The following is a 25,826-nucleotide window of genomic DNA, read 5'->3' on the forward strand; positions in this document are numbered from 1 at the left end:
GGAGTTTTTAAGTCGCCCTCAAAAAAGGAAAGAAGAGCTCATTACCGGTGACAGACAGTATTAGCGGTTATTGAAATCTTGACTTTTTGCAACCACGGTAAATTGTCAATACAAGGCTGGGTGAGTTCCATACCAGGTATCAAGCCGATACCTAGTCTTATTTCAAGGTAGTTTTTTTTTTAATATATATATATATTTAAAGGTATCTCGATGGCCTATTCATTTCATGTAATTTTAAGGAAAAATGCTATTTTGAGTTATATAGGTATTTTCTGTCATTATTTTATTTGGGGGGTTGGGGGTAATTTTATGTATCAAAAGTACTAGTGGTCTATCAATACTTGGTATCAGTATTGGTGACTACTGAAGAGTTGAGTACTCATACTGGTATCAGTCGGAAAAAAGCGGAATCAAACATCACCACATATACAGCCATAAAGTTCAAATTCATCTACGTTGGTCCATCATTGCCACTTACTGATATATATATATATATATAACAACAAGAAAATACTTTGAGAGATGAGGAATTTATGTTAAGCTTTATGATCTGAATTCTCAATCAGCAACTTTTTTGACTAGGACTGTAGCTTACAGTTAGTGCTTAATTAAGGCTATATATAAGTTTGAGCACTTGGGTATTATGCGTGCAAAATTGAAATTTGTAAAATACTGTGTGCATAATCACAAAGTGTAATTTCTTCAATTTAATACAGCCCGAACACTGACTAAAGAGCGAAGCAAGACCTATTTCATACGCTTTCGCTTGAGTGCAGCTTGGTGTAATTTTCTCTTATTACTTAGTCACTGTAGCTAATGCTATGTGATGCTTGAAAAACCTAATGGAGTTGATAATGTGTTTTCGAGGAGAGATTCTTGATATTACTGTGGAATTTACTTTTCTCCCCTTTACTCTTTTCTTACAGTAGAACGGCAACAAACTGACAGACAATTTTTCCCCCCAAAGTTTAATTTCCATGATGTAATCCAAAGTGTTTCTATACATGAGTTTCTTGCGTCATAGTAAATTCCACTGTTAATAATTCTACTCCTTGTGATAATGATGATGATGATGATGATGATGATGATGATGATGATGATGATGATGATGATGATGATGATGCAAACCAATATGAAACCTCAGTCGTGTCTCCTGTTCCCAGCCCATGCATTTCTCACCTGTATTTCACAAACATTTCTACAAGGTGTTTGAAAATAAAGAAACAACAGGCAGTGTTTCACATGATCCATTTGTTAGAAAGAAGTACAGTACCTCAATATGAAAGTGTCATGCTGTCAATTTCTGAAAAGTAGATTGTCTTTCTTTGATACTAACTTTATATTATGACATCGTTCTGTCTTCTATTCTGGTGTTCTGAAGACAGTGTATGTGTGCTCTCTTTAATGATTATTTGCTGTGTACTGTTTTCCCCCCAAAAAATCATTTTGACCTTATTCATGTGTGAATATACGAGAAAATGGTCATAATTAATGACAGTGACAATTGACAATAATTACTGAAGTGAAATATTTACTGTGCTTGATTTGAACAAATACTCTTAAATTCAATTCCAGTGCACTCTTATACAGTGGTGCCTTGACATACGAGTGACCCGACTTCCAAGTTTTCGAAATACGAGTCATTATTCCGCTGATTTTGTGCTTTGACTTGCGAGCAAAATTTGAGCGTTGTGTGGCGGCAGTGAATCAACTCAACTCACTTCACAACAAGTCGTATTACGCATTATGTATTGACAACAACCACATACAGTAGCTGTCTGTTTAGCTTAATGCTAACAAAAAATGCACGGACTAACAAATAGCATTGGTGTTGCAGTGCTTTAACACTTTATGCGATGTTGTCTGAACACAAAGGGTGGGGCAAGACATGGACAGGATAGACAATAGTGCAAAGAATGACTAACATTACTGCATCTTACTTGGTCGGATGTGAAACTCTTGTGTGTCTCTATGTCTCTATGTGCTTAATCATGTCATATATTGTATGTTTTATAAAGTACAATATTATCGAGTGCTATTTTTCTTTTGAAAAATCATTAAAAAAAAATTGTGTTGAGTTTATTTCAGAGGCTGGAACAGATTATTAGCATTTCCATTCATTTCAATGGGGAAAGATGTTTTGAGGTATGAATGCTTTGATTTACGAGTGTGATCACAGAATGTATTTAACTCGTATGTCAAAGCGTCACTGTATAAAAGTAGTATAACCCTTAAAAGATCAGTGAGATCTACAATATAAGAATAAGGGTGAAAATATCCAACTGGTGGTCAAATCCTATGCAGCAATTATGACCACAAGACCACTGTACCATATATACACAATAGCTGAGAGGACATTTTGACAGAAATAAATAAAAAGGAGAATAGACACCATGTGCCTTGAGGAAGACAAGGAAGGTGACATTACTGGCATTTGAGGACAAAGTCATCAAAAAGGAGAGCAGATGTTATTTTGTAACAAACAGTTATAGGGGAAGTACACGCGATGGCTTGCGTGCACATCAGTGGGGTGAGGCACGGGGTGATTGAGGAATTCTGGGAAAGTCAAGTGTGGGGATGTGCAGTTGACGGCGAGAGGTGATGACTGACGAGGGCCGGGGAGGAACAAGAAAGGGCAAAGAGGACGACAGTCCGACGTGTGATGTGAAAGACCTGCAGGTGAGATTTTTCCCACAGTGGTGAGCGTGGAAAGTGTCTTTCATTTAAAAAAGCTGATGAGCGGCTGGAGGAAGAGCCCCAGTGTTCCCAGTACACACACCGTCACAAACACCCACAGGAAGATCCTGTCGATGACCATGGCAACGTACTTCCAGTCATCTTCCACCTATTGAGGACAAAAAATAATAATTTGAGGCTGCTAGTTATGTTGTACACTAATACATACTCATCAGATACAGCAATAGAAATCATAAAATGCTAATTTTATATGACCATATTTGATTACAGGTAACCCTGCATATTCATGGTTCAGCATTCGCCTGTTTGTCGAATTTTTGGGAAACCTATCCTCCGTTATTTGCTGAAAAACTAAATATCTACCAGCGTGCCGTGAAAAAATTGCGTTCAACTTGCACCTTCTACAATAGCAGAGATAGACATAACCTCAACCAATAAAGCAATTTCCCTCCTGTGAAACTGGGACAACACATGTGGACCAAACAAATGTCAAGCTACTGAGGTGGCTGCACATGTAAGCGTATAATTAGTTTTTAGCACAAGCTACAGTAAACTGCTATGAGGTCAAAGCCTGTGTGCGCGTGTTTGTGTGTGAGCGTGTGTGCTTCTGGTGTACCCTTTGATCATTCAGGTGTGCACAATCGGATCAAGGCTACTGTATTGTTGTGCCCAGACAGGAGCCTGCATGGCTATTCTTCACAGCCAGATCGCGGTGTTACAAAGAAAAGATGGCGCAACAAACATATCAGGCCCATCCAGAGTGTGAGGATGAGATAGGAGAAGCCCTTCCAACAAGGGGGCTTTACTCTCCATTTATAGCCCCATGCTAACACTCTCAGCATAGAGACACACATAGGGTAAACTGCGGGGTTGACTCAGTGTGTATCTATGGACCAAAATGCAACTTAAAAATCGTCTGTACGGTTCATAAAGTTTATATGATGGTAACAGTCAAGTCAACCTTAAACATTTCTTGACAATATGTTATATGTGACGTCACTAGTGTAAACATGACATTCTGATTAGTATTACATCTGTAGAATATGAGTTATGAAGCAAAATCCATCTCAGGGGGCGGCCATTTTGCCACTTGCTGTTGACTGAAGACGACATCATTGTTGTTCAGGCTCAGGCAAAGACCAATCACAGCTCACCTGTTTTCTGAAGCTGAGCTGTGATTGGTTGTTAGCTGAGACCTGAGCCACTATTTTCACACGATAGCAAGTGGCAAAATGGCCGTCTTCTGATATCAGACTAGTGGGGTTGCATAGAATATATTTTGGTCAAGAATTTTTTGTGTGGGTTGACTTTTCAGTTGTCATCTGATAAAATAAAGTGACTCATTTTAATATTTGTTATTAAATCTAACAAAACATGAAACATTGCCTGATTATTTATTTTTCAAATGTGGGTGTTGGATCATTTGATGGATTTAGTTGCAATCCAGGCTGATTGGGATTTGGAAAATATGACGATTTTATATGACAATTTGTCTTTTTAGTGTGTGTCAGATTTAAATGCAAACAACAAAACGAGTCATATTTTAATTTTTTTAATTGCCAATTTAACTCTTTCAGATCTGCGTTTTTTCTGCTGGGCATTTTTTCATTTTTTAAATTTTATTCTTTGATTTATTTTACTGATTTTGATGTAACATTTTTAAAATGAACATCATTTAAATCAACTTGAGATTGTAATTGGTTAGCTAGGATCCAATCATGAACCAGAAGTGTTGACATCATCCAAATTATGTGTTTTTATTGCTTTAGACACGAAAATATGTCATGTCCACCGCAATCGTCTATAGGTCCGAAGGGGTTAAAATGGTAAGAATAAATGATACGCTGATTGAGCAGTGTATTTGATCATACCTCTTTGGCTTTGTTGCGAGTCCTCATATTCTCGGCGATGTACTTCACGCTTTCAATGGCCTGCTTGACCTCAGGCGAAATGACAGAGAATGCCACGACGGCGTTCACTTGCGAGGGCGAGTTCAAGGCCCTTGGCAGTTTGGGCAGCTCTGACTCTGGGGGTCTCTGACTCTGAGGGCCCTGAGATGATGGGGGCGCCTTGGGAGGAGGAACAGGTGTTGGAACCTCCTTGCCTCTGTAGGGACATCTTCTGTTCATTTCCCGCTTATTGTCGCGGTTCATCTCACCATACTCGATACAGTTCATGGAGCCGCCCACTGAGGAGGCCCCTCCTCCACCCGCCCCACCATCCAGCGGTGGGCACGCCACGCCTCCCGTGATCCCCCCAATGCTCACACTTCCTGACCCGCTTCCGACACTGTTCTTTCTCTTTTTGTTCCCTCCGCTGCTCCCTCCTCCTCCCGTCCCCGCTGTGATGCTGGGAGTCGACGAGCCGCCTTGGTCGATCGGCCGCCTCATCAGCATGACCCTCGGCAGCACCCCGAGGAACACGGACCTTACCCACTCGGGCATCGTGTGAGTCATGGGAGTGCGGTAGTGGACGTTCAGCACGAACACAGTGATGACGATGCTGAGCGTGACAAAAATCATGGTGAAGAGGAGGTACTCGCCGATCAGCGGGATGACCAGCGACGTGGAGGGGATGGTCTCCGTGATGACCAGCAGGAACACGGTGAGGGAGAGAAGGACGGAGATGCACAGGGTGACTTTCTCGCCGCAGTCGGATGGCAGGTAGAAAACCAGCACGGTGAGGAAGGATATGAGTAGGCAGGGGATGATGAGGTTGATGGTGTAGAAGAGCGGCAGGCGGCGGATGTAGAAGGAGTAGGTGATGTCTGGGTAGATCTCCTCGCAGCAGTTATATTTGATGTCGTGCTTGTAACCAGGTGCGTCTATGATCTCCCATTCTCCGCTTTCCCAGAAGTCTTTGAGGTTCACCTGGATCGGTGCAAATTTGAATTAAATGGAAGCCTCGGGTTGCTTTTCGGTGCATATAGATAGTATCCACATGACGTCATGTGCCTTATATTGTGTGCCGTTCACGGGTCTATGGAATGTCGAATGGGAACGGACAAAGAAGTGTCCGGAATTTCAAAGATAAATTGAAAGGATTTCCAACCGATAAAGTCTACCAAAGTGTGTTCTGACCATGTTGATTGAGGTAAGTGTGAAATATGTGAGCCGCTAGCCGTGGCTAGCTCTGGCTAAAAATAGATCTGGTGGTCAAGATGTTCGATTTTGGGATCACCAGCCCTAAAGTTTAAATTGTTGAAGTGTAGGAAAATAAGTGATGAATAAAATGTGTTGTTGTTTTTGATGCAACATGCTAGCGCTAGTAGCTAGCGCAGTCGGGAAACTAGCTAACTTGTCTTTGAGATTCTTCCCCTCGAATTCGCAAATGATAAATGAACATAGCAACAATAAAAGCCTAAAGTACAGAAGACGCAAGAATGTCCGTGTTTTGGGATCGAGCCATCCTACGTCATGGCATAGGCTACGTGATGACGCCATTAAGTCCAGTCCGGGCTGTAACATCGGAAAATGTTTGTAGGCTAATCCAATTGATTCCACTAATCAAACGTTTCAACATGTACCGCTGCAAAGAGTGTTGAGTTAAATCTTCTGCATACTTCTTGCTTACACAAGTAACACTAGATGAAGCTGGGGGTGACATTCATCAATAGCAAAAGAACATTCAGTGAAAGCTCGAAATTTGACCCACCAGCTCGAAATTTGACCCACCAAAAGGGGCCGACTCGCGATCCTGTGACGTCAGTGAATACTATCTATAATGGTACACAAGATGAACGATCTTCATACCTTTGAGCCAATGAGCACCAGGTCAATCTTGGCCTTGTCATATGTCCATGAGCCAAATTTCATGGAGCAGTTCTGGTAGTCAAAAGGGAAGTAGGTGATGTCCATGGGGCAGGAGGATTTAAAGATAGCCGGGGGAACCCAAGTGATGGTGCCATCAAATTTCAGCAGAGCCTTGGTCTTGTCCTCCACCAGAAAATCTCCCACAGCACTAGAAGACAGCATCCACAAGAAACCCAAATGTCATTTCGTGTAAAGGTCTTCACAGCATTTAATTGGAAAAGTCAGCACACACTGAGCTAAATACAAAAATGAGGCCTTAGGTTTATTCAAGTGCTTTAGTAGTAAATCCACTTCAGCAGACAGAATAAACATGCCATATCTGAGAGTATTGTACGATCTAATCAGGGTGAAATCTGTTGTGTCTAAAAATGGAAAATGAAAGATTAAGCCATCTCTCCTTTTGCAGCCTGACATGAGACAACCATGAAAATTTCAGTTTTCAATTTCAGTCACGTCTAAATCAGAGTTAAACAGACATAGTTCTGGTTCCCTTAAAGTGGGTGCAACAACAACATAAATACATTCAATGAAACTTTAATTAATCCATGTCATCAATCAAATGACAAAGATGATCAAAACATCAACCAACTGATGAATCTAACTTACTTGTTGTACAAAACAATGTCCGGCCTCCATATCTTATTGGATGGAACTCGGATGAACTCAATTCCATCAAACTCAACCGGTACCCATCTTAGTTTGTAGTCATTCCAGACCTAGACAGCAGGGAAAAAAATTACCAAAAACAATCTTTTTTGTTACAATATTACAGGTGACCCATGAATGCAACTCACATGTCTCAGCCACAGATTGGTTTCCATTATTTGGTTTACTTCATCCTGACAAGAAAATGTTTGTTATGTAGCCTTATAAAACATATTCTTGCTTTTCCTCCTCAGAATATTGTTTAATTTTCCTCTTACCACTTTGACCAGTTGAGATATGGACACCTCGAACTCCACTGTGACCGGATCTGACACATTCTCCACTGGTCGGATGAACTGGTTGTACCTTCGGAATAACCTCCGAAATAAACGGTCCTCCCCTTTGGACGCAAAACAGCCTAATAAAACAAAATGCAAAGACAGACAGTTTGAACAACACCGATAAAATGGGAATTTATTATGTAGTATGACCAACATTAATTTAATACAATCGTGTCAATGTTGTTTTCCACTAAGTGCAACAGTCTGTCTTTGAAAAAGAGACGTAAACAGATAATGATCATTGTTAAAATAATGAAAGGTAATTATGGGTTGTACTTAAAAACTGAAAAGTTCTGATCGAGGGAGAGCAATGTCATGACTGTTGAATGCATGAGTTGAACGCAAAATTCACGAACCGATGCAAGATTTAACATAAAACAGACATATACCTCAAATTCACTGGTTTGACTTCTGGATTAGCAAAAGTAAACAAAAAAGGATTTTGGTGTTTAAAGATGTCATGCCAATAAAAGATTGCAAATATCCTTTGAGCTAAGCCTTGCAGAATCTGCATGACTTCATGCCAAAAGGAATTGTCAAATACATAAAGAAAACGACAGACTCTTTTAGTCATAGCGTACGCATTGTAAGGCTGGATTGAAGGTCACATTGTGGAAAAGTGCCAGGAGTAACACTGCTGCGTGGGATGGCATACAGACCCTCTCACGCCTGTCCGAGCAGAAAATGTTGCCTCGCTTGGGACAGTGAACACTCACACCACCAGCACACTGCGCCAGTGTCCTAACAAAGCTTAGCCTCCAAATAGACAAAACATGAGTCATCAAAATGAGAGTTTTGATCATCCATATCCATGGCCATTAGCATGATGGAAAATATGGAAGATTTGTGAGGTCAGCAATCACTTACCAAGCATGCCTTGCCAAACCTTGCATTGTGCAATGGGATACAGTTGTGTTACAACAGAAAATGACCTCGCCTCGGTTCAGCTTTACAAATACTTGACAGTCAATCTAAGCAAACATACAGTAAGAAAATAACAAATGATCAAGTCATATTACTTGAAGGTCGACGCGTCCACCAAGGCTTTTAAGCTGCACACACAATTCAGCCCATTCCCAAGCACAGTACCGGAACATCAACCTGTGCTTCCTGTGCTGCACTAACCACTTTATATATGGAGGTGAAGTGCTTCACCGAGTAGAAGCCCATGTACGCGCAAAAAGCTACATTCCTATTCACCATAGGATAAATAAAACATGCAGCTTTCATAGGCTATTTTCTTACAGGGCTTCAAAAGAGCACTATGCCAGGCATGTTTAAACCCAATTTAGTGTATTCTTATCATCATTAATCCTCTTATAGATTTGCAGTGTGGAAAAAGTTTTACGACGCTATAGGTAGCTATTAATAAACAACAAATGCACATAAAGCTGAATCTACCGAGACCTATGCTGTCTCAACTTCTTTATGACTTTAGCCTCTAAAACTCATAAAGAAGTTGTACCTTTATTGCCCTTCGGACTACACGTGAGGATGGAATCGAGACATCCTACGTTAAAAGCTGCATTGTGGTGTGCATCAGGCTCTTGCCTTGTGTTTCTCCTCCATTCTGACCCGTCCAGGGAAATAACAGAGCTGATTTATTTGAAAGGTTACCTTATTGACACTTCAATCTGAAGTGTTCCAAGAAAGATTAAAAGGTAAGACAGGAGGGAAGCTGAGAAAACAAGTATTTCGATGCAACGTTGCACAAGAATGTCACAGCTCTTGGGGGGTAACCTCCTTTAACAGGGACGTGCGGTCATGGGGAAATAAATAAATAAACACATATTGATTAAATGACGTTATTTTTATAGTTTTCTAGTCTACTCTTTGAATCTAAGATTGTCCATGATGTCATAGTTAAACTTGCTGAATTGATTTGAATTCCCTCTACAAATACGTAGCGTATATATATGGGAGAAACCTCACCTCCGATTTGCCTTCGATTTCTGTCTCTCTTCACAACTCCAATATTTGCTGATCAATAAAACAGAACTTTGCCACACGTAGGCGGTCAAGCATCTCAGGCAATCGCTTGGGGCCCTGACATTTCCAGTGGCCCCAAACATCTCATTGAAAAAAAAGATTATCTGTAATTACGGTTTCTTCTATTAAATAACAATTATTAATATTTTTGTTTCAATTTGCATGCTTGAACACACCAGAATGCTTAATCTACATGCATGTGGTCTTGTCTTGTTAACATAAAAACTGGAAAAAATGTTAAACTAATAGAAATATGGCTGCATCTTTTAGTCATTGATACAATAATTTCATAATAATGTATAAAATTGAGTTATCCATCTGCCGCTTATCCGGAGTCGTGTCGCGGGGGGCAGCAGCTTTAGCAGGGGAGCCTAGACTTCCCTCTCCCCAGCCACTTCAACCAGCTCCTCCGACGGGATCCCAATGCGTTCTCAGGCCAGCCCAGAGACATAGTCTCTCCAGTGTGTCCTGGGTCGTCCCCGGGGAAAATTGAGTTAAATTAAAATACAAAAATTGCTGATATTGATTTGTGTTGAGGTCATTTTCTGCCACTAGATGGCACAATTGCATTTGTAAGACGAGCTAAGAGCTATCTAATCTTTATCATGAAGTAACTTGTGAAATTCTGCACATTTTTGAAATTGTAAAATACAACTTCACCCCAGTCTCCACAAATGTATGCATTATTATTAAATGTATTACTGCTAAATTTTGGACGTGTCTGCTACGTTGTGCCTGGAAATTCCCTCAGTATAGGCTTTCCACTAATTGCGCATAAAAAAAAAAATTGTGGCGTTAAATTAACTCAAAATGAATGCACTAATTTTAACATCCCTACTAATGATAAATATAAATTAAATCCTAAAAAAAATTAGAATTATGTAAGCCATATTGACATACTGGGTTTATGGTCAACCACAACAACTAAAAAGTATGAAGGAAGTTATCCATTATTTTAAATTTGACACCTCATTATTATCTATATTTAAGTTATGATTATTATTATTTTTTTTACGTGTTTATCTCACATAGGTGATTTAAAATGTTCTTCTATTTCTGCATGAAAAAAGTTGGCACCGAACAAAATGGCTGTCCAGAAGTTTCCTTCGGGTCACTGCAGAGGCGAGCTGAGTCTTCCGGAGTAATGAAACAGTCGCCCTCCTGAGACACTCGTGCAATCTCACTGCTTGGTACCTGCTTTTAAAACACTCCGTGCACTCTCACAACCTTGCCTACGCTTCTAATTGGGTGAGGGGAAAGCAGAGCAATTATAATCAGTCAATTAATTGGACCTTGTGTTCACTGTTGAAAAATAAGTTGAGCTGTTTTTTTTCTCCACTGGAACTTTGATTCCCATTATTCCTTTTGCCACAAAGTACATAAGTAGTGATTTTAAAAAAAAAGTTAATTATAACCTTTGGCCTTTGTTGAGCTGGTGTCCAACTTATACATCATGGCGTATTTCCCAAGGCTTTTAGGAGAGGTTTGGTTTGTGCAACTCTAAGAGTGTGTTCATGAAGCCACGTGTGGCAGCAACACAGTCAGTGGTAAAACATTCATGACTTTAGATGTTTTATGAAGATTTCATAACAGCTCAACGTGATACAGTGTGACTGAGCTCCAGATAACATCAAGAGCAATTTAAACAACCTAAAAGAGGGTTTAAAGGGGAAAGGGAGTATTATATGAGGGCCATACAGTGAAGCAATGTACTGTAAACTGATATTTGGGAGTTACTTTTAATTGAAAAATTAAACCAGAGAGGTGCTGGTTATTTTGCTCATTCCTTGTAAAGTCAGTACGCTAGTGGCACACTAGATTCTCGACAATTGCAGTCTTTGAAGTCAATTGCCTTCAATTAGTCCACATGTCGCACAAGCGCAGCGGAGATGGCAGGGACACGAGTGCCTTGGGTGTTTGCATGGTAGCCTACTTATTTAAAAAAAAAAATAATGATAAAAAAAAATAAAAGTGTATGTATGAAGTCTGTTTTAGAAATAGCCCATCAGTTTTGGGATACTGTGTCTTGCTAAGAATAATTAAATCAGAGAAAGAATATCAACATTTAGTTACTTATAAACATGGTACATGTTTCGAAATGTAGCAATTTTTCTTATTTTGTTTAAAACCAAAATAGACTTTTTAGAGCTGTAATTTTAATACTTTATTTTACTCATATCGGCTCATACCTATTCATACATTTTCCCGGTGTGTCTGTGAAAGCTGCTCCTTGCTCTGCAATGCGTGAAGATTTAGACCAGCTTGGTGGTAAACCAGAAGAGCTGCTAACCAAAACATTTTTGCCATCCAGCATAATAAACATATCATTTAGGTATACGTATGACTTTTACACTAAAAATGCAAGTAAATTCATGTAAAATATCAGGACACGTATCTCCTTGAAGATCAGTAATTGGGCACATATGTATCGCGATACGTATCGCGACCCCTGTACTGTGATACGTATCGTATTGTGAGGTTGTTAGCAATACCCAACCCTAATATGTACTGATACGAAAATCAGAATTCACCAACATTTATTCCATATATGTGCCCTGTGATTGGCTAGCGACCAATCCAGGGTGTAGCCTGCCTATCTCACCCAAAATCAGCTGAGATAGGCGACACGTGCTATAGAAAATGTATGCACGGATGACACCTGTTAGTAGAAAATAGTGCATTGACTAATCTTGAAGCCTTGAGAAACCTGCTCACATTTCTCAAGCTTCAGACTGCATAATCACAGACCGAAACAGACGTGGACGTGATGACAAAGGCTTTTTTCTCGGGCGAATGAAAACGAGTGGAGCAGTCACGCGTGTTCGGCCTCAAATAGCCACAATGATTGAGAATTAGCCAGTGTGCCTCCATATCTCGTGGCTCCAGGAACCCAAAGAGCCAAAGCCTGTGAGAGGCTCTTTGATCAGGCATGTGCTTAACGGGATGAGGCTGGGAGTCAGCGCTGGAAACTAATTACCCTCCAATAATACACGGTTGACAGTGTGCGTGAGTGTGCGTGAATGTGTGTGTGCGGACAAGAGGAAAAGAGGAAGCGTGTCAGCAATTAAGAGGTTTTGAGGCTTTTTGATGTCCTGCTTGTGACAATGAACGACATAAGGTGCTTCAAACTACTCATTTCAACACATGGTCCATGCATGGGGCTTCCTATGTGCTCTTGTGTGTGTGTGTGTGTGTTTTGTGCGACACACACGCTTTCACCTTTGCCTCGAACAGCATGTGATTTTTGTTTCAGTGATGCATGAAATCCAGTGGCCTCTTGCTCGCATGCTTTCATCTCTGAGGATGTGGGACTTGATGTCTGATTCACTGAGAATGCTAATTTATCAAACAAAGATGACATGTCTACAAGCCAAAGTATGTTTGGGACTAGGAAAGAAATGAAGTTTGATTTGTTTGTTTTTTACCTCACCTTTAACCATAATTACCATAACCATCATAATTACATCCATTATCCATTGACAGATGAAAAACTGACCCTTTATTGGGCTTTCTGAAGAAAACAAAATCAATGTCCATACACAGTAAGAATTTCCCTTTTGTATCATATATACATATCATCTCTGTCATATAAAAAAATGCTGATGTCCTTGTTTCCCTTTTTTCCCCCATTGGGATGGCCAGGGCGATTTTACAATAAATAAATAAGATAAATATAATATAATATAAAATAAAATATATAATAATAACATAAACAAATCTAACATTAAAACTAATAATAATAATCAGTAATAATAATCTATTCATATGAAGAAACCAAAATGTTATCTTTGGTATGGGGTGGTCAGAGAGTGACAAGGGGTGGCCCCTTGCCACCATGTAGCTCCGCCCCTGTCTGCATTTAGTTTTCATCATAAACGTAAAAATGTAAAAAAAAATAAAAATAAAGACAAAAATGGACATAAGTGTTTTTCCCAGGACAGCGATGATATGATCTATATTTATGAAATTTTAACCTAAGTTTAAGTTCTTGTAGAATGAATACTGAATATGCACCAGTACGGTAAAACTGCACATTTTAAGAGTGGCCTTTTATTTAGGGCAACCAAACACACACCTGTGCAATAATCATTAATCAGTATGATGATATGTGATGTTGACGGACTATCTCGGCAAAGGCGAAGTGCTCACCAACACAGTTTTAGACAGATTTAAGAGAAATACACATTTTGTGTGCATAGAAAAAGTCTTGGATTTTTGAGTTCAGCACACGAAAAATGAGGGCAAGAACAAAATTGTTACATTTACTGCATATTTTTAGTCCGTGTATTTCATTTTAGGCTGATACAGCTTCACAAAAACAAAAAAGTATTACATTGATGATACAGAGGCCTCAAACACTCAAGTATCATATATGATACGTTTGTCTTCCTATATCAAGTCCGCAAGAAATGTGCATAAGTGTTGTAAAGTCATACAAAAAGTAAGGTCAGATCAGGTAAGAGAACAACACACACGGCACAGAAAAAGACAGATGTACATTTTTTGTGTGTGTTTCATCTCCAGTGAACACGGAGTCGTGTTGGATGAGCTGAGCAGATAGAGAGCCAAGAAGCCTTCCAGGAAAAATGTGAGGCAAGCAGAAGTGGGAGCACAGTAAAGGGCGGAAGGGTTTGGTGGTGCGGGGGGGTCATGAACAGAACACGGACACATCTTATAATGGGCAAAATCAAATGTGACTAAGTGGGGGTAATAATAATATAATAATAATATAATATAATAATAATATAATAATAATAATAATATAATAATAATAAAGTAATAATTTGCTGTTTTTTTTGTTCGTTTGCTTGTTTGTTTTTATAACCATTTAGTTTTTTTTACCAGTGTGAACTGTCATATATGTGTTTTAAAAAAGTTTGCCATTGTTAATATTGAAATGTAAAAGCACTTGTGACTTTAAAGACAAATTACAAAAGCCTCATGGGATAAAAGTTAATTTTGCAGTTGATGTCACGCATCGTCATCCTCATTGGATGGACTGAATCAATCAATCGATCAATCAATCAACCTATCTTTAGCCTACATGCTTTTTAATTATACAAGGATTTTTGCTATTTGTAGGCTGCCCGGGTCACTATCAACTGCAAATAACATGGGATAATTGTATAGAATATATATTGTGGTGATATTTATTTGTATTCTATCTTTATGAGCATACTCGGTATTGGAGTAATCCAAAAGTAATCCAAAGTAATCCAAAGTAATCAAGTTACATTACTTTAATATTATGGTACTTGGATTACATTAATAATTTAAAAAAATTAGCAAGTAACTTGTAACTGTAACGGAATACATTTTAAAAGTAACCCTCCCAACCCTGATTATGCATCATGATGTTTTTCTTCAATTTATGTTTACAAATTTTCAGGGATCATTTGTTTACAATAGGTTTTGGAACGCTGTAATCTTTAACTAAGCAACACTTATAAAATTGTAAAATCCTATATACAGCATGCTGTACAGTATTTGTATGAAAATCCTTTCTAGGCCATGACTATTTAGTATATATATATATATATATATATATATATATATATATATATATATATATATATATATATATATATTGACCTGTGATCTTAATCACGATGTAAAAACAAAACAACAAAAAAGCTGGCATGTGCCCAATCCCAATCATAAGATTGCATTGCAATCAGTTAAGCACTTTTCATATGATTCTGCTAGCAAACGACAACCAACGAAAACATCACTTGCGCAACAATATCTCCGTTTATCTACCGTCAGCATTCACGGCGTGAGAACGGAGTCGTTATCTTGCGTCTTGGGACGAGAACGTGTTGCACTTGCAGCTGCAGCCAATGTAGTGATCACTGCTAATGTCTTCTCGTCTCTGCAGTGTGTCCAAAGCAAAGTAGGCGATTACACACAACATTAGCGAATCATCAGTGTTCACATGAGCGTGACCTGATACTATAGGTGGGTGCTAAGTTACGGGAATGGCCTGCGTAATAGGTCTACATCATCTCAGCTGATGTAGACTACAAAATAGACAACGGAATCAATTGAATGTTGTCGAATCCGACATTTAAAAAAAGGAGAAACAAAAGGAATACTGTAGCCACTATTCCATTTCCCATGCAACCATTTCAGAAAATTGTTCCGTCTGGAAATCAGTATTGATTGACCACTACATTACGAACAGTACTTGAGAAAAAAAGATGACTTAAAAGAGAATGCTAAAAAAAAAAAAACACACATACATTAAGTTTGTTATGAAATTGCCCCTCCAAAAACAAAGCAAATTTGACATTACTTGACAGTTGTTTATTTCCGACTTCCCGCAAGTCTCAAATGTGTGTGTTCATGCTGTAAGGGCTACAATGTATTTAATTCAATCCATGGGCGGTAGAGTGAGACGTCTGCTTCTGCCCGCGGTTGTAATTCAGAATGTGTGTACGCAAGCGGTGTGGGTAGGAACGAGGAATCATACGGCAATCGTGCTAAGCAGATCCCGCATCCCCCGCATGGGCCTTAAGCCACGCGCAACCACGCGCGTTCTGATGATTTCCTGTCAGACTTCAACGCAACTTCATTACATCCGGGAGCGAAACTGGAGAGCTGCTTGCTAGCATCAAACTCGCGGGAGCATTTAAGTCTGGTGCAAGAGCCAACGTGCTTGGTGACGCCGAGATGCAAGGAGACATCTGTTTGCAAGCACATCTAAACAACACGGGCTTAGTGTAAACAAAGCTGCTCAAAGGGAGAAAGTTAACCAAAGGTGATTTCACATGAATGGCACGTAAAGCAGCGCTCCATCCATCCAGCAGGTGGCACTGTGTCTTCTACTTCAAGCCACCATTAATTACAAGGCAAATCGTGAACTTTTATATACACAGCAAAAAGCCCAGTGCTGAATTAACGCTCACAGAGTTGTTTTTAACACTTTTTCAAAGTAGCCATACACTTTCCAGAGTTCAATCAACACTTTTAAAATAGTGAAAATGTTTCACACTGGGAGAGAGTACATTGTTAACTAATTTCCTCCCAAAAACGTATAAAAACGTTCTATTTTAAATATTGCCATAGTCCCAAAAACGTATTTATACGTTTTTATGTGTGTGTTTTTTAAATGCTAGAACATACAGAAGGTTTTGATGCAGCCTCTGACCTGAAGAGGTCGTTAAAAGCAATGGTAGTTATTACAAAAAACATCCAGCAGGTGGCAGTATAAGAGATCAGCCAGGGCCTTGTTGCAAAAAGCTCTTTTCCCCAGTGTTTTGAACAGGAATGTGAATAATGATGAAAGAAGAGACTCTAATCTTTCTTTTGGTAGGTGTCCATGTTTTTATACCAATAGAACACAATATTCTGTGGACCTTGCAAAATCAGTCAAAATCCAGTAAAACAGCCGGGAGCTAAAGGGGTTGCTTCAGTGAAAATGGCTGGGAGTGAATGAGTTGACTAGGGATGGACCAGAAATCAGCCCGGCTGATAATTGGCATTTTGACAAACATCGGCATCGGCCTTTTTACGAATCAGAAATCCAATAAAGCTGGTATCTCACTAAACTGTGAATGCTTGCGAACGTAGCGAATTTAGGGTTTTCATCAGGTTTTGTAAGATGTTCACAGACGGTTTTTACTTGTCGCAAAGACACTTCGAACATATTCAGACAAATTTTCACTGTATGTGAAGATCTTTTGAAACCTTTTACAAACCCTGACGAAAACCCCAAATTAGCTACATTTGTATGCATTTGTTGCTCAGTGAGATACAGGGAGCTTTAATTCATGGATTTATTAAAATTTCCACTTTATAAAAAAAAATTATGCCGACACTGACAACTCCCTACACTTTAAAAAAAATGTAAATAAATTAATTAATTAATTAAGAAATTTTGTTGTAGAACTTAATTTACAGTAAAAAATAAATCTTTAGGGAACAATTTACTTGCTTAGTTTTTAATTTAGCTTAACACATGCTGATGACCCTGGAAGCTCCCTGCAATTTTTGTTGTATTTTTTTAAACAAAGCTCTCAACTCTTTATATGTTTAAAATTAAAATAAATAGTTTTTGGTTTTTTACGCAAATATTTTCTATTTTACTGCAAATGAACATTGGCTTGAAATATCGGTTATCTGCCTCCTTGACTACGAATAATCGGTATCGGTATATGCCTTGGAAAAAAACGTATCGGTCTATCACTATTTTTAACTCACTGAGCAGAGTTAAGTTAACACTACAGGTTTAGACAATTAACTCTTCTCAAATACTCTTAAAAGCTGACTTCTTAAAAGAAAGGACCGTCTGCTACTGATCTCACTCTAGGTCAGTGGTGTCAAAGTCCGGTCTTCGAGGGCCTGTGTCCTGCATGTTTTCGAGGTTTCCCACATTCAACACAGCTGATTCATATTTAAGCTCGGATAATTATCCTGATCATTGAATCAGGTGTGTTGGAGAAGAGGAACCTCGAAAACATGCAGGACACAGGCCCTCGTGTGCTCGAGGGGATTAGCACTGCACTGGACACCATTTAACTCTGGAAATATTAAAATTACAGTTTGAGAGTCAAAATGAACTCTCACAAATTTAACTCTGCAATTTTAACTCTCCAATTTTTGCTGTGTATAATCTTTACAGGCAATAGGCACATCAGCGCCGTTTCCGGCCACTGCTGGCCGCGTTCCAACACTCGCACCCCCACCGTTGCACCTCCCCAACCGCTGAGCGGGAGCGCGTCTCGGCTATCTGAAATGCTTGGGACACTGAGACAGACACTACCCACTCGCAGCCTCGCACCCGTCGACGGGAACGCGCAACCGAGGGGCACAAAGGCGGAAGCGCAAGTACTGGGACGCGGCGCACACGTCGCAAACCGGAAACGGAAACAAAGTCGGAAGTCAAAAGTCCCGCCTCCTCCGTGTTATACTAAGAAGCCAATAAAAAAAAAAAAAACAGGAAATGAAGATAAAGGGTCAATCCCAAAACCTCACAGAGATCAGTTTTACGCCACCTTGGCCGGACATCCCTCTAAGCTGCTTCATCAGGCAAACTGCTGCGGGCCGCTAAAACATATTATGCAATTCAGCTGATTTCAATCACTAAATCCTAAACCTTAAGACACTGCCTCATCTTCCAAATTTGCTGACGTGCGCCACAAGCGACCCACAGGCTGACTTTCTTTTGTGAATGTCATAACTGCCAATATTAGAGCTTGTCTGCCGCACACCTCCAAGCAAGCCACTGGGGTCCGATTATTCCTCGGAAATAGCTTGATGCGGCTGACTGCAGGTTCAGCGTTTCATCTCTTGTGTTGACAAATGATCCGATCATGGATGGCAGGAGACAATATCTTTTGCAGCACACAATTCAGACCCCCCCACACAGTCCAGTTGAGAATCCTCCTGGCCAATGGGGGGATTTGAACAACGAAGGAGAGGGCAAAATCTGGTTTTTAAGTTTCAACCCAAATAACCAAGAGGACTGCGACAACTCACAGCAGATGTCCTCTCCTTTGCCCTCCTCTGTCAGACTCTGTGTCTACGGCAATTAGCAGTTGTCCGATTCCCTGACGTTTCTCCAATGTTGGGGAGGTGTTGTTTTGACGAGTTGCAATCCAGCTGAAGCGGAGCTAAGAGAGAAGTCGATCCGCGCGTATGCGTCAAGTTCAAGGCTGCGTGTGATTCGTCCTGGTGCACCTGATGACTACAGTGTGACAATGGGAAGCACTTCGCACTACTCCCGAGGGGAGGGGGGGCATCACATTTATTTTTGCACTCTTTGAAAGTGAAAAGTTTAAAAAATATTTGCACATAACAAAACACTCCTAAAAACTAAAATACTTCTTATCTATGTGCTGCTCTTCTCTCCTGGGAGAGACTTTGGATCTTTTGGGAGCAACTTTTAAACGTACTTGGTATGAGCAGCGATTCCCCCACAGATGCAGTAGCTGTGTCACACCCTGCAGTTTGATTGACAAGCTGAGAAAGTGTTATTGACACAGTCGGAACACCCAAATTCACATTATTGTTATTTAAGGATGTTATCATATATAATCCAGAAAGATGTTCATTATGCTCTGAGCTTCCTATTCACGAGAGAAGACCATCTCCTGGGAAATTATCTTCACTTTACTCTGTGAATTAAATGAAATTCAGGATCGTAACACTGTTGAATGACTGAAATGGGTGTCTGGGGAGCCACTTAAGGGAAACCATGACAAAAGTAGATATTTAAAGCACACTAGAAACTGGTGGAATCGTTAGGTATTGAACGCGCTAAGTGGGTGATTTAAACCCACACATAACGGAAAATATCTCATCCCATTTAACGAATGACGTTAATGTACACTTACTTCCTATTATTACGCACTGTTCAAAGGGAGTATCAAAGATACTAGGGGTGTTGGAAATAATCGATTCGGCAATATATCGCCATATTAAAGCGTGCAATTCTCAAATCGATTCGATATGCGGCCGAATCGATTTTTAAACATTAATTTTTTATGGGAATATTCAACAAAACGTCTTACTTAGGGTTAGGATTCACACATTAAGCATGGAAGAATGTTATATTAATGGAACATTAAGCCTTAATATTTGATTTCAGTGCTGTTCAAACCTGTTTGTTAAATGCAGTGGCTCAGTTATAAGCCTGAATTTTCACATAAATAAATAAATGTTCATACAAATTTTACAGTGTCGGCGTCATCTCAAGCATGTACAATTGATTAGTATTTTCTAAATTTGAGTTTAAAAAAATAATCGCAATAATCAATTTATAGATTCGTATCGGGATGAATCGGTATCGAATCGAATCGTGACCTATGAATCGTGATACGAATCGAATCGCCAGGTACTAGGCAATTCACACCCCTAAAAGATACCAAATGAAACAAGCAGAAAGAAACACAAACGGCACATATATATAAGTAACAGCATATAAATTGGCCAAGCAAAGTCATTTTCACGCAGACAAAGAAGTAATGAGTATGTCCACTGCAAAATATCAAATATTTATTACATACATCTACGTTTCTGATCTGAGTAGCAGTTGCCGATGCACTTTCAGCTAAACACATGAATACAAAATGAAAGCACTCACAGGGAGCAGACGAGAACACTGAAATAACCCAGTGGTAAATGGCCAATGTCACTCACTTGGCCACGCCCCTTAAAGGCACATTTCAACTTAGCAATACTATAGTGAGTGAACGTGACTTTCATCTTTATTACACTTTTTAAAGGAGTCAATTTTTTTGCATTCTTTTATTGTGATTTTTTAAAACATGAAACAAAAATGTAAACGGTGTGTAAATGTCCATGGTCGTGGGGATGCTGGAGCCTATTCCCGCTGCCTACAGGCAGTAGGCAGGGTACACCCACCCTGTACTGGTCGTCAGCCAATCGCAGGGGTTTGTAAATGTAATTTAAAAAAAAAAATTGGGGTGGGGGGGAATTTCTATATGGAAAGCATGATTTCCCCTAGAAAACTTGCTAAACCTGGTGGTCAGGGACAGCCTGGGAAGAAAAATCCAGCCGGGAACGTACTACTACTACTCCTCAGAGGGGACGGGGGTGTTTGGACGTGTAGCCTGGCGGGCCGCCAGGCTCATAAAGCACCGGGGGAAACCCTAGGAAAGGCTATAAATAGAATTATCCATCAAACACTACAAACTGAAATGAAAATCACAAAGTTTAGAGAATGATTCAATGCAATAAGTTCAGCCAAGTGACACAAAAAAACGCTTTCACGTTGAGGGCTTCTTGCCTCCGCCTAACAACATCAACATCAACCGTGTTTGTTTTAAGTCCAGTATGTGTGTTTTCTACAAACTATAAGATGCACAGTAGCTCCAGGGGTTGACGTATGAATATGTTTACATAGCTCTGTGCTCACACTGGCCACTACATTAGGGATAGCTGCAGCTATATGAGAGCATGGACAAAACCTGTAAAACTGCCCCCCCCCCCCCCCCCAAAATAGGAAATAATGTATTTATTATAGTGGTTGCAATGTGAACTGAATTGTAAGTAGCATCGCAAAGGGGTGGAACATTTTTGGCAGATTTCTTGTAAATTTTCATGGGAATTTGTGGTATTTTGGAAAGATTGAAATTTAAAACATTCCATGGGAATTTAAATGGGGATGAACTGGATATTGAGTGTAATTAAATGGAAAGGTATCAAGTTTTTTTCCCCCATTTTGTCATAGGCAGACATGCAAAATAAAGAGCTCTCCTTGCCCACGTGTGATGGCATTACAGTACATCAATTACGCCTTTTTTCCCCGCTTCACTTCAATGTAGTAACACAAATTTTGGGCTCGTACTACAAAACAAAAACAAAAAATCAACCATAATTACCTTTTGTAGCCAACTCTCACCGTAGTCTAACCACACAATAAATATGATGTTTACAAAATGATTTACCTTCGACTGATTTGCTATGCAACAACTGAGAGGCTTCCCGTCTTTCATCCTATTTATGACATCCTGTTCAAGTCTGGTTACCAACTACACGACATCATCTTCCCTCTCCAGAAGGAATGATGGACACAAATGCACATTCACCTCACTTTGCTTCCCCTAACAAAAAAAATAAAACCGATTCCTTCCATGCAACCAAATGTTTACAAATGAACTAAAACTAGTGTCATGCGTGTAAATCGCTACTTTTTGGGTTGTTTTGATCTCCAAGTGCAGCAACATCCAGTGCGCTTACCTTGCGCTGTGAGGAGGACCAGCAAGAGAACGACGCTTGTTTTCCCGGGAAGAATCATGGATGCATCGGGCAATCTGGGATATTCTTCGGGGTTTTAAAAATGTGATGGCGATGAGATGGGATGTCCTGGCAAAGTGATCTGCTGCGGACCCCAGTCACGCTTCCGATTAAAGAAGCATGTTTTTTCTTTTACGCGCAGTGAAGGAGAGGTTTGGACTCGCGGTGCGCTTCGCCGGACAACTTCGGCGCCTCCCCTCCTTCCTTACTCCCTCCCTCCCTTCCTCCTTCTCTCTCTCTCTCTCTCTCTCTCTCTCTCTCTCTCTCTCGCTCTCTCTCTTGCTCTCACCCATCGTGACTCAGAGGTGATAAGTTTGCAGTCATGGTTCCAAAACGCCCATGGGTCTGTTAAAATGTTCAAGAAGGCGCTTCTTTTATTTATTTTTTTTGTATGTGGGTGAGTATGTGAGTATGTGCGTGCGTGCGTGCGTGCCTGCGAGTGTGTGTGTATTCGTTAGCTCACCAAAAACCTATTAGAAAAAATCCCATACCGTTCACCTAAACCGAACACCGCCGTCAGGAGACCCGAGGGGACCAAAGAAAACAAAGGAAGTTGAAAATGTTCAAGAAGGCGCGTTTTGGGTTGCGTGCGTCTGCTGGTTTGTTTCTGCGAGTATGGCTGCGTTTGCGTGCGCATAAAAGATATTGCACACACGATTTTCAGCAAACTTTGTGAAAGGTTAAGAAAAGATGAGGAAGGAGCCTAACAGTTCACACTTTAGTAACATAATCAAAGTTAAGTGTCCGTGAGTGACGTTTCATGACCGCTTTGTTTTTCGCCGTTCTGCCTTTCTCCTTCATTTGTTTGATGGTTTGCAAGTTGCAACGAATTTGCAAAGCGAATCACCGCCACTTACAGGACTGGAGCGGAATTTAACAACACGACAATTAATAAAGTTCTCAAATTAATCGTTTTTCACTCATCAATTTTCTAGACTGAGTGTTCATTTTTGTTTGTTAAAAACATAAACATTTTTAGGTCATGTCAAATTCACGACAGACGTGTTTTAATTGTTTTTAATTGTAGGCTTTTGCTTCGGATTTTAGTTAGGTCAGCAAAAAAAAAAAAAGGCGTAAATGATTGGAGTCCAAGAAGGTTATTATACTGAATAACATTTTAATTGAGCATGCTTTCTTTTGTATAACTTTTGTTAGTGTTTCTCTCAAGCATAAATCTGCATTTTACAGAACTGCACTATTAGAGAGCGTACTCCAACCTGCACACACCAACAGCTAAACTGGAAATGACCCATTTAGGCACTTAATTGATTTTATGCAAACAGCAATGCTTGGGCAGCTTAAAGCATTAGCAGCTCTGTAATAGTAGAGCCGTGCGGGCTGCACAATCCATCCCAATCAAATAATGGGAAGCGATAATTGCATATGGGCACTATGCAGAATGCAGTGAATTCATGGCCAGACTATTGTGTCTCCTTACTGAACAAGTACAGAAATGCTTTGTTAATGCCTGACAAGGAAGTCGTTTAGAAGGTTGCCTCTTTTTACATATTCTACAGTAGCAGGTGCTCAGCTTTAAAAATGGATCATAAGCTGACTATGGACACAATGAATATTTTTATTATTTATTTTTTTTGCTTGACATAGTATGAAGGAATTACAATAAAGAAATCCCACGACATACCATCACAACAGCCACAAGACGACTACTGAGCGCACCAAATTCCATGCATGTGTAGCGTGATCACCAGCAGCCAATGATGGCCAAGCAGGGCGTATCATCACGAAACATTTGGGGTTTGAGTTGTTGTTTTTTAAAATCAAATCACAACTTTTATTGATATTGGGATAGGCATTGGACAACATTTCCTTGAAGATTAAAAAAAATCAAATATTTATCTGAATGTTCTGAACTCCTCTTTCCATGCCAAGGAAAGCTACACAGAGCCGATTAATGTTGCCCAGGGGGGTTGTTATTTTAAACCCATGTGTCATACAAAATCAATTGTTTTGCGAAACTCCTTTTAGCGCACTGGTACACCACTTTAAACTGCAACCACAATAATAAACAAACTGTTAAATGAATGCAGCGCATCAGTGAATGTATGTGACAACTCTGCCATGCATGCAGAGGAGTCTGGTAGACAAAATGGGAAGTGACAAGGATTTATTTTTTATAACATTCACTATCGCTGGCAGTTCGTATGGTCTACATTGGATAACCCTGAGGTGGAAGCCAACATGTATCCACTAACAATGTAAGGATTTGCACACGCGGTGCACTTTTATTAAGTTTGACACAGCTTTTCCTGCTCCATCTCGTCACACGGATGTTAACGTCACACTAGTCCCATGTGACAACTGGATAAGTGGTTCTGATGCAATGTAAGCCGCTGCATCTTTGTGGCAGCAAGAAGCAGCCTCGCACGTTCGCCGCTGTGGAGGTCAGCAGCCAAGAGTCTGACGACCAGTGGAACGGCTCAGTCCTCAATTTTAAGCTCAATTAGTTTTGTCGTTGGGAAGGCAAGCCAGTTAAGGTTGTTGTCAGGGTTCGGGAGATTGCAAGCCGCGCTGATTACAGTTACAGGCCTCCCGGAGGAAACCGAAAGAGGGTAATAGCAGGAAGGTACGAGAGTGGACATGATGGATGCGATCTCGTGCAATTGCATGCAAACAGCCCGGCCTTTTAAGGCATTTTGCACGTCATCCTCAGTGTAAAGCTGTCATTTAATCCACGCTGCCTTCAAATGTGATGGGATGGGAGGAGAGAGAAAAAAAATAATTCATGCCTGACAATGCAGACTATTAAGGCAAAAGTCACTTTAGAAGAATATAATGATGCAGATAAAGGCTGGTTGGGATTAAGTACAGCAATGATGATGATGATGATGATGATGATGATGATGATGATGATTGTTTTACTGTTTTGTTAATTGTACTGTATTTATTTTCATAGCATTTTATTTAGCATGATAAAATTAACAAATCTGTAATTATTAAACATGATATTTAATAAATCAGGGAGTTGTTAAACCCTCACTGTTAAAAGTTATTATTAAACAAACCTCGGGGACAACAGTGGTTGTAAACGTTGTTTAATAAATTTGCTGTTACAATTCAACTCACACAGACTATTCAAGTCTATTCATGTTATTGTGGTGTTAGTTTCTATTCTTTTTTTTTTAAAGTTTGCCTCCAACATAACTATATAAATCCATAAGTGAACTTTTTTGTTTAAATAAAAATAGGATAAAAAAAACCTGGATTCTAGTTAAACAACAGAACCTCAAACAAACTAAGGGAAGTGTGACACCGTTTAGGGGATGGAGACATTAAAGCAAACATTAAAACGAGTAGAAACAGCAGAAAAAAACAAGTGAGCCACAAAGCCCAACAATAAGCCACGTCATACTTATGACACCTTTAAGTAAGCAAGTCTCATCGCTTTTGTGACAATCACAAATCAGCCATCCAGGATTGACCAATCAGAGAAAAGGGGATGGCCCAAATGACACCATTTTGTGTAAAAGTCTGTAATTTGCCTGTTGTGCTTTAGTCTTTCCAGGGGATGCTCATAAATTTGTTCCTCTGCTTTTGAGAGTAAATTATTGGTGATGAGATC

At 39.8% G+C, this 25,826-nt stretch overlaps 1 protein-coding gene across 1 annotated transcript; it reads right to left on the bottom strand.

The window, feature by feature from the left end:
* Window positions 1–967: 967 nt before the first annotated feature.
* LOC147168396 (neuronal acetylcholine receptor subunit alpha-3-like) lies at window positions 968–22,433 on the bottom strand. The gene is made up of 7 exons (XM_086084710.1): window positions 22,190–22,433; window positions 7,433–7,572; window positions 7,304–7,348; window positions 7,116–7,225; window positions 6,450–6,657; window positions 4,569–5,567; window positions 968–2,845 (listed from the first exon to the last, which is right to left on the bottom strand). The coding sequence occupies exons 1-7, from the start codon at window positions 22,245–22,247 to the stop codon at window positions 2,720–2,722; spliced, it is 1,686 nt and encodes a 561-aa protein (XP_085940836.1). The 5' UTR covers window positions 22,248–22,433; the 3' UTR covers window positions 968–2,719.
* Window positions 22,434–25,826: the final 3,393 nt, after the last annotated feature.

The sequence above is a fragment of the Leptonotus elevatus genome, chromosome 9, assembly GCF_054856555.1.
Source record: "Leptonotus elevatus isolate MCC_2025b chromosome 9, RoL_Lele_1.0, whole genome shotgun sequence".
Classification (NCBI taxonomy): Eukaryota; Metazoa; Chordata; class Actinopteri; order Syngnathiformes; family Syngnathidae; genus Leptonotus; species Leptonotus elevatus.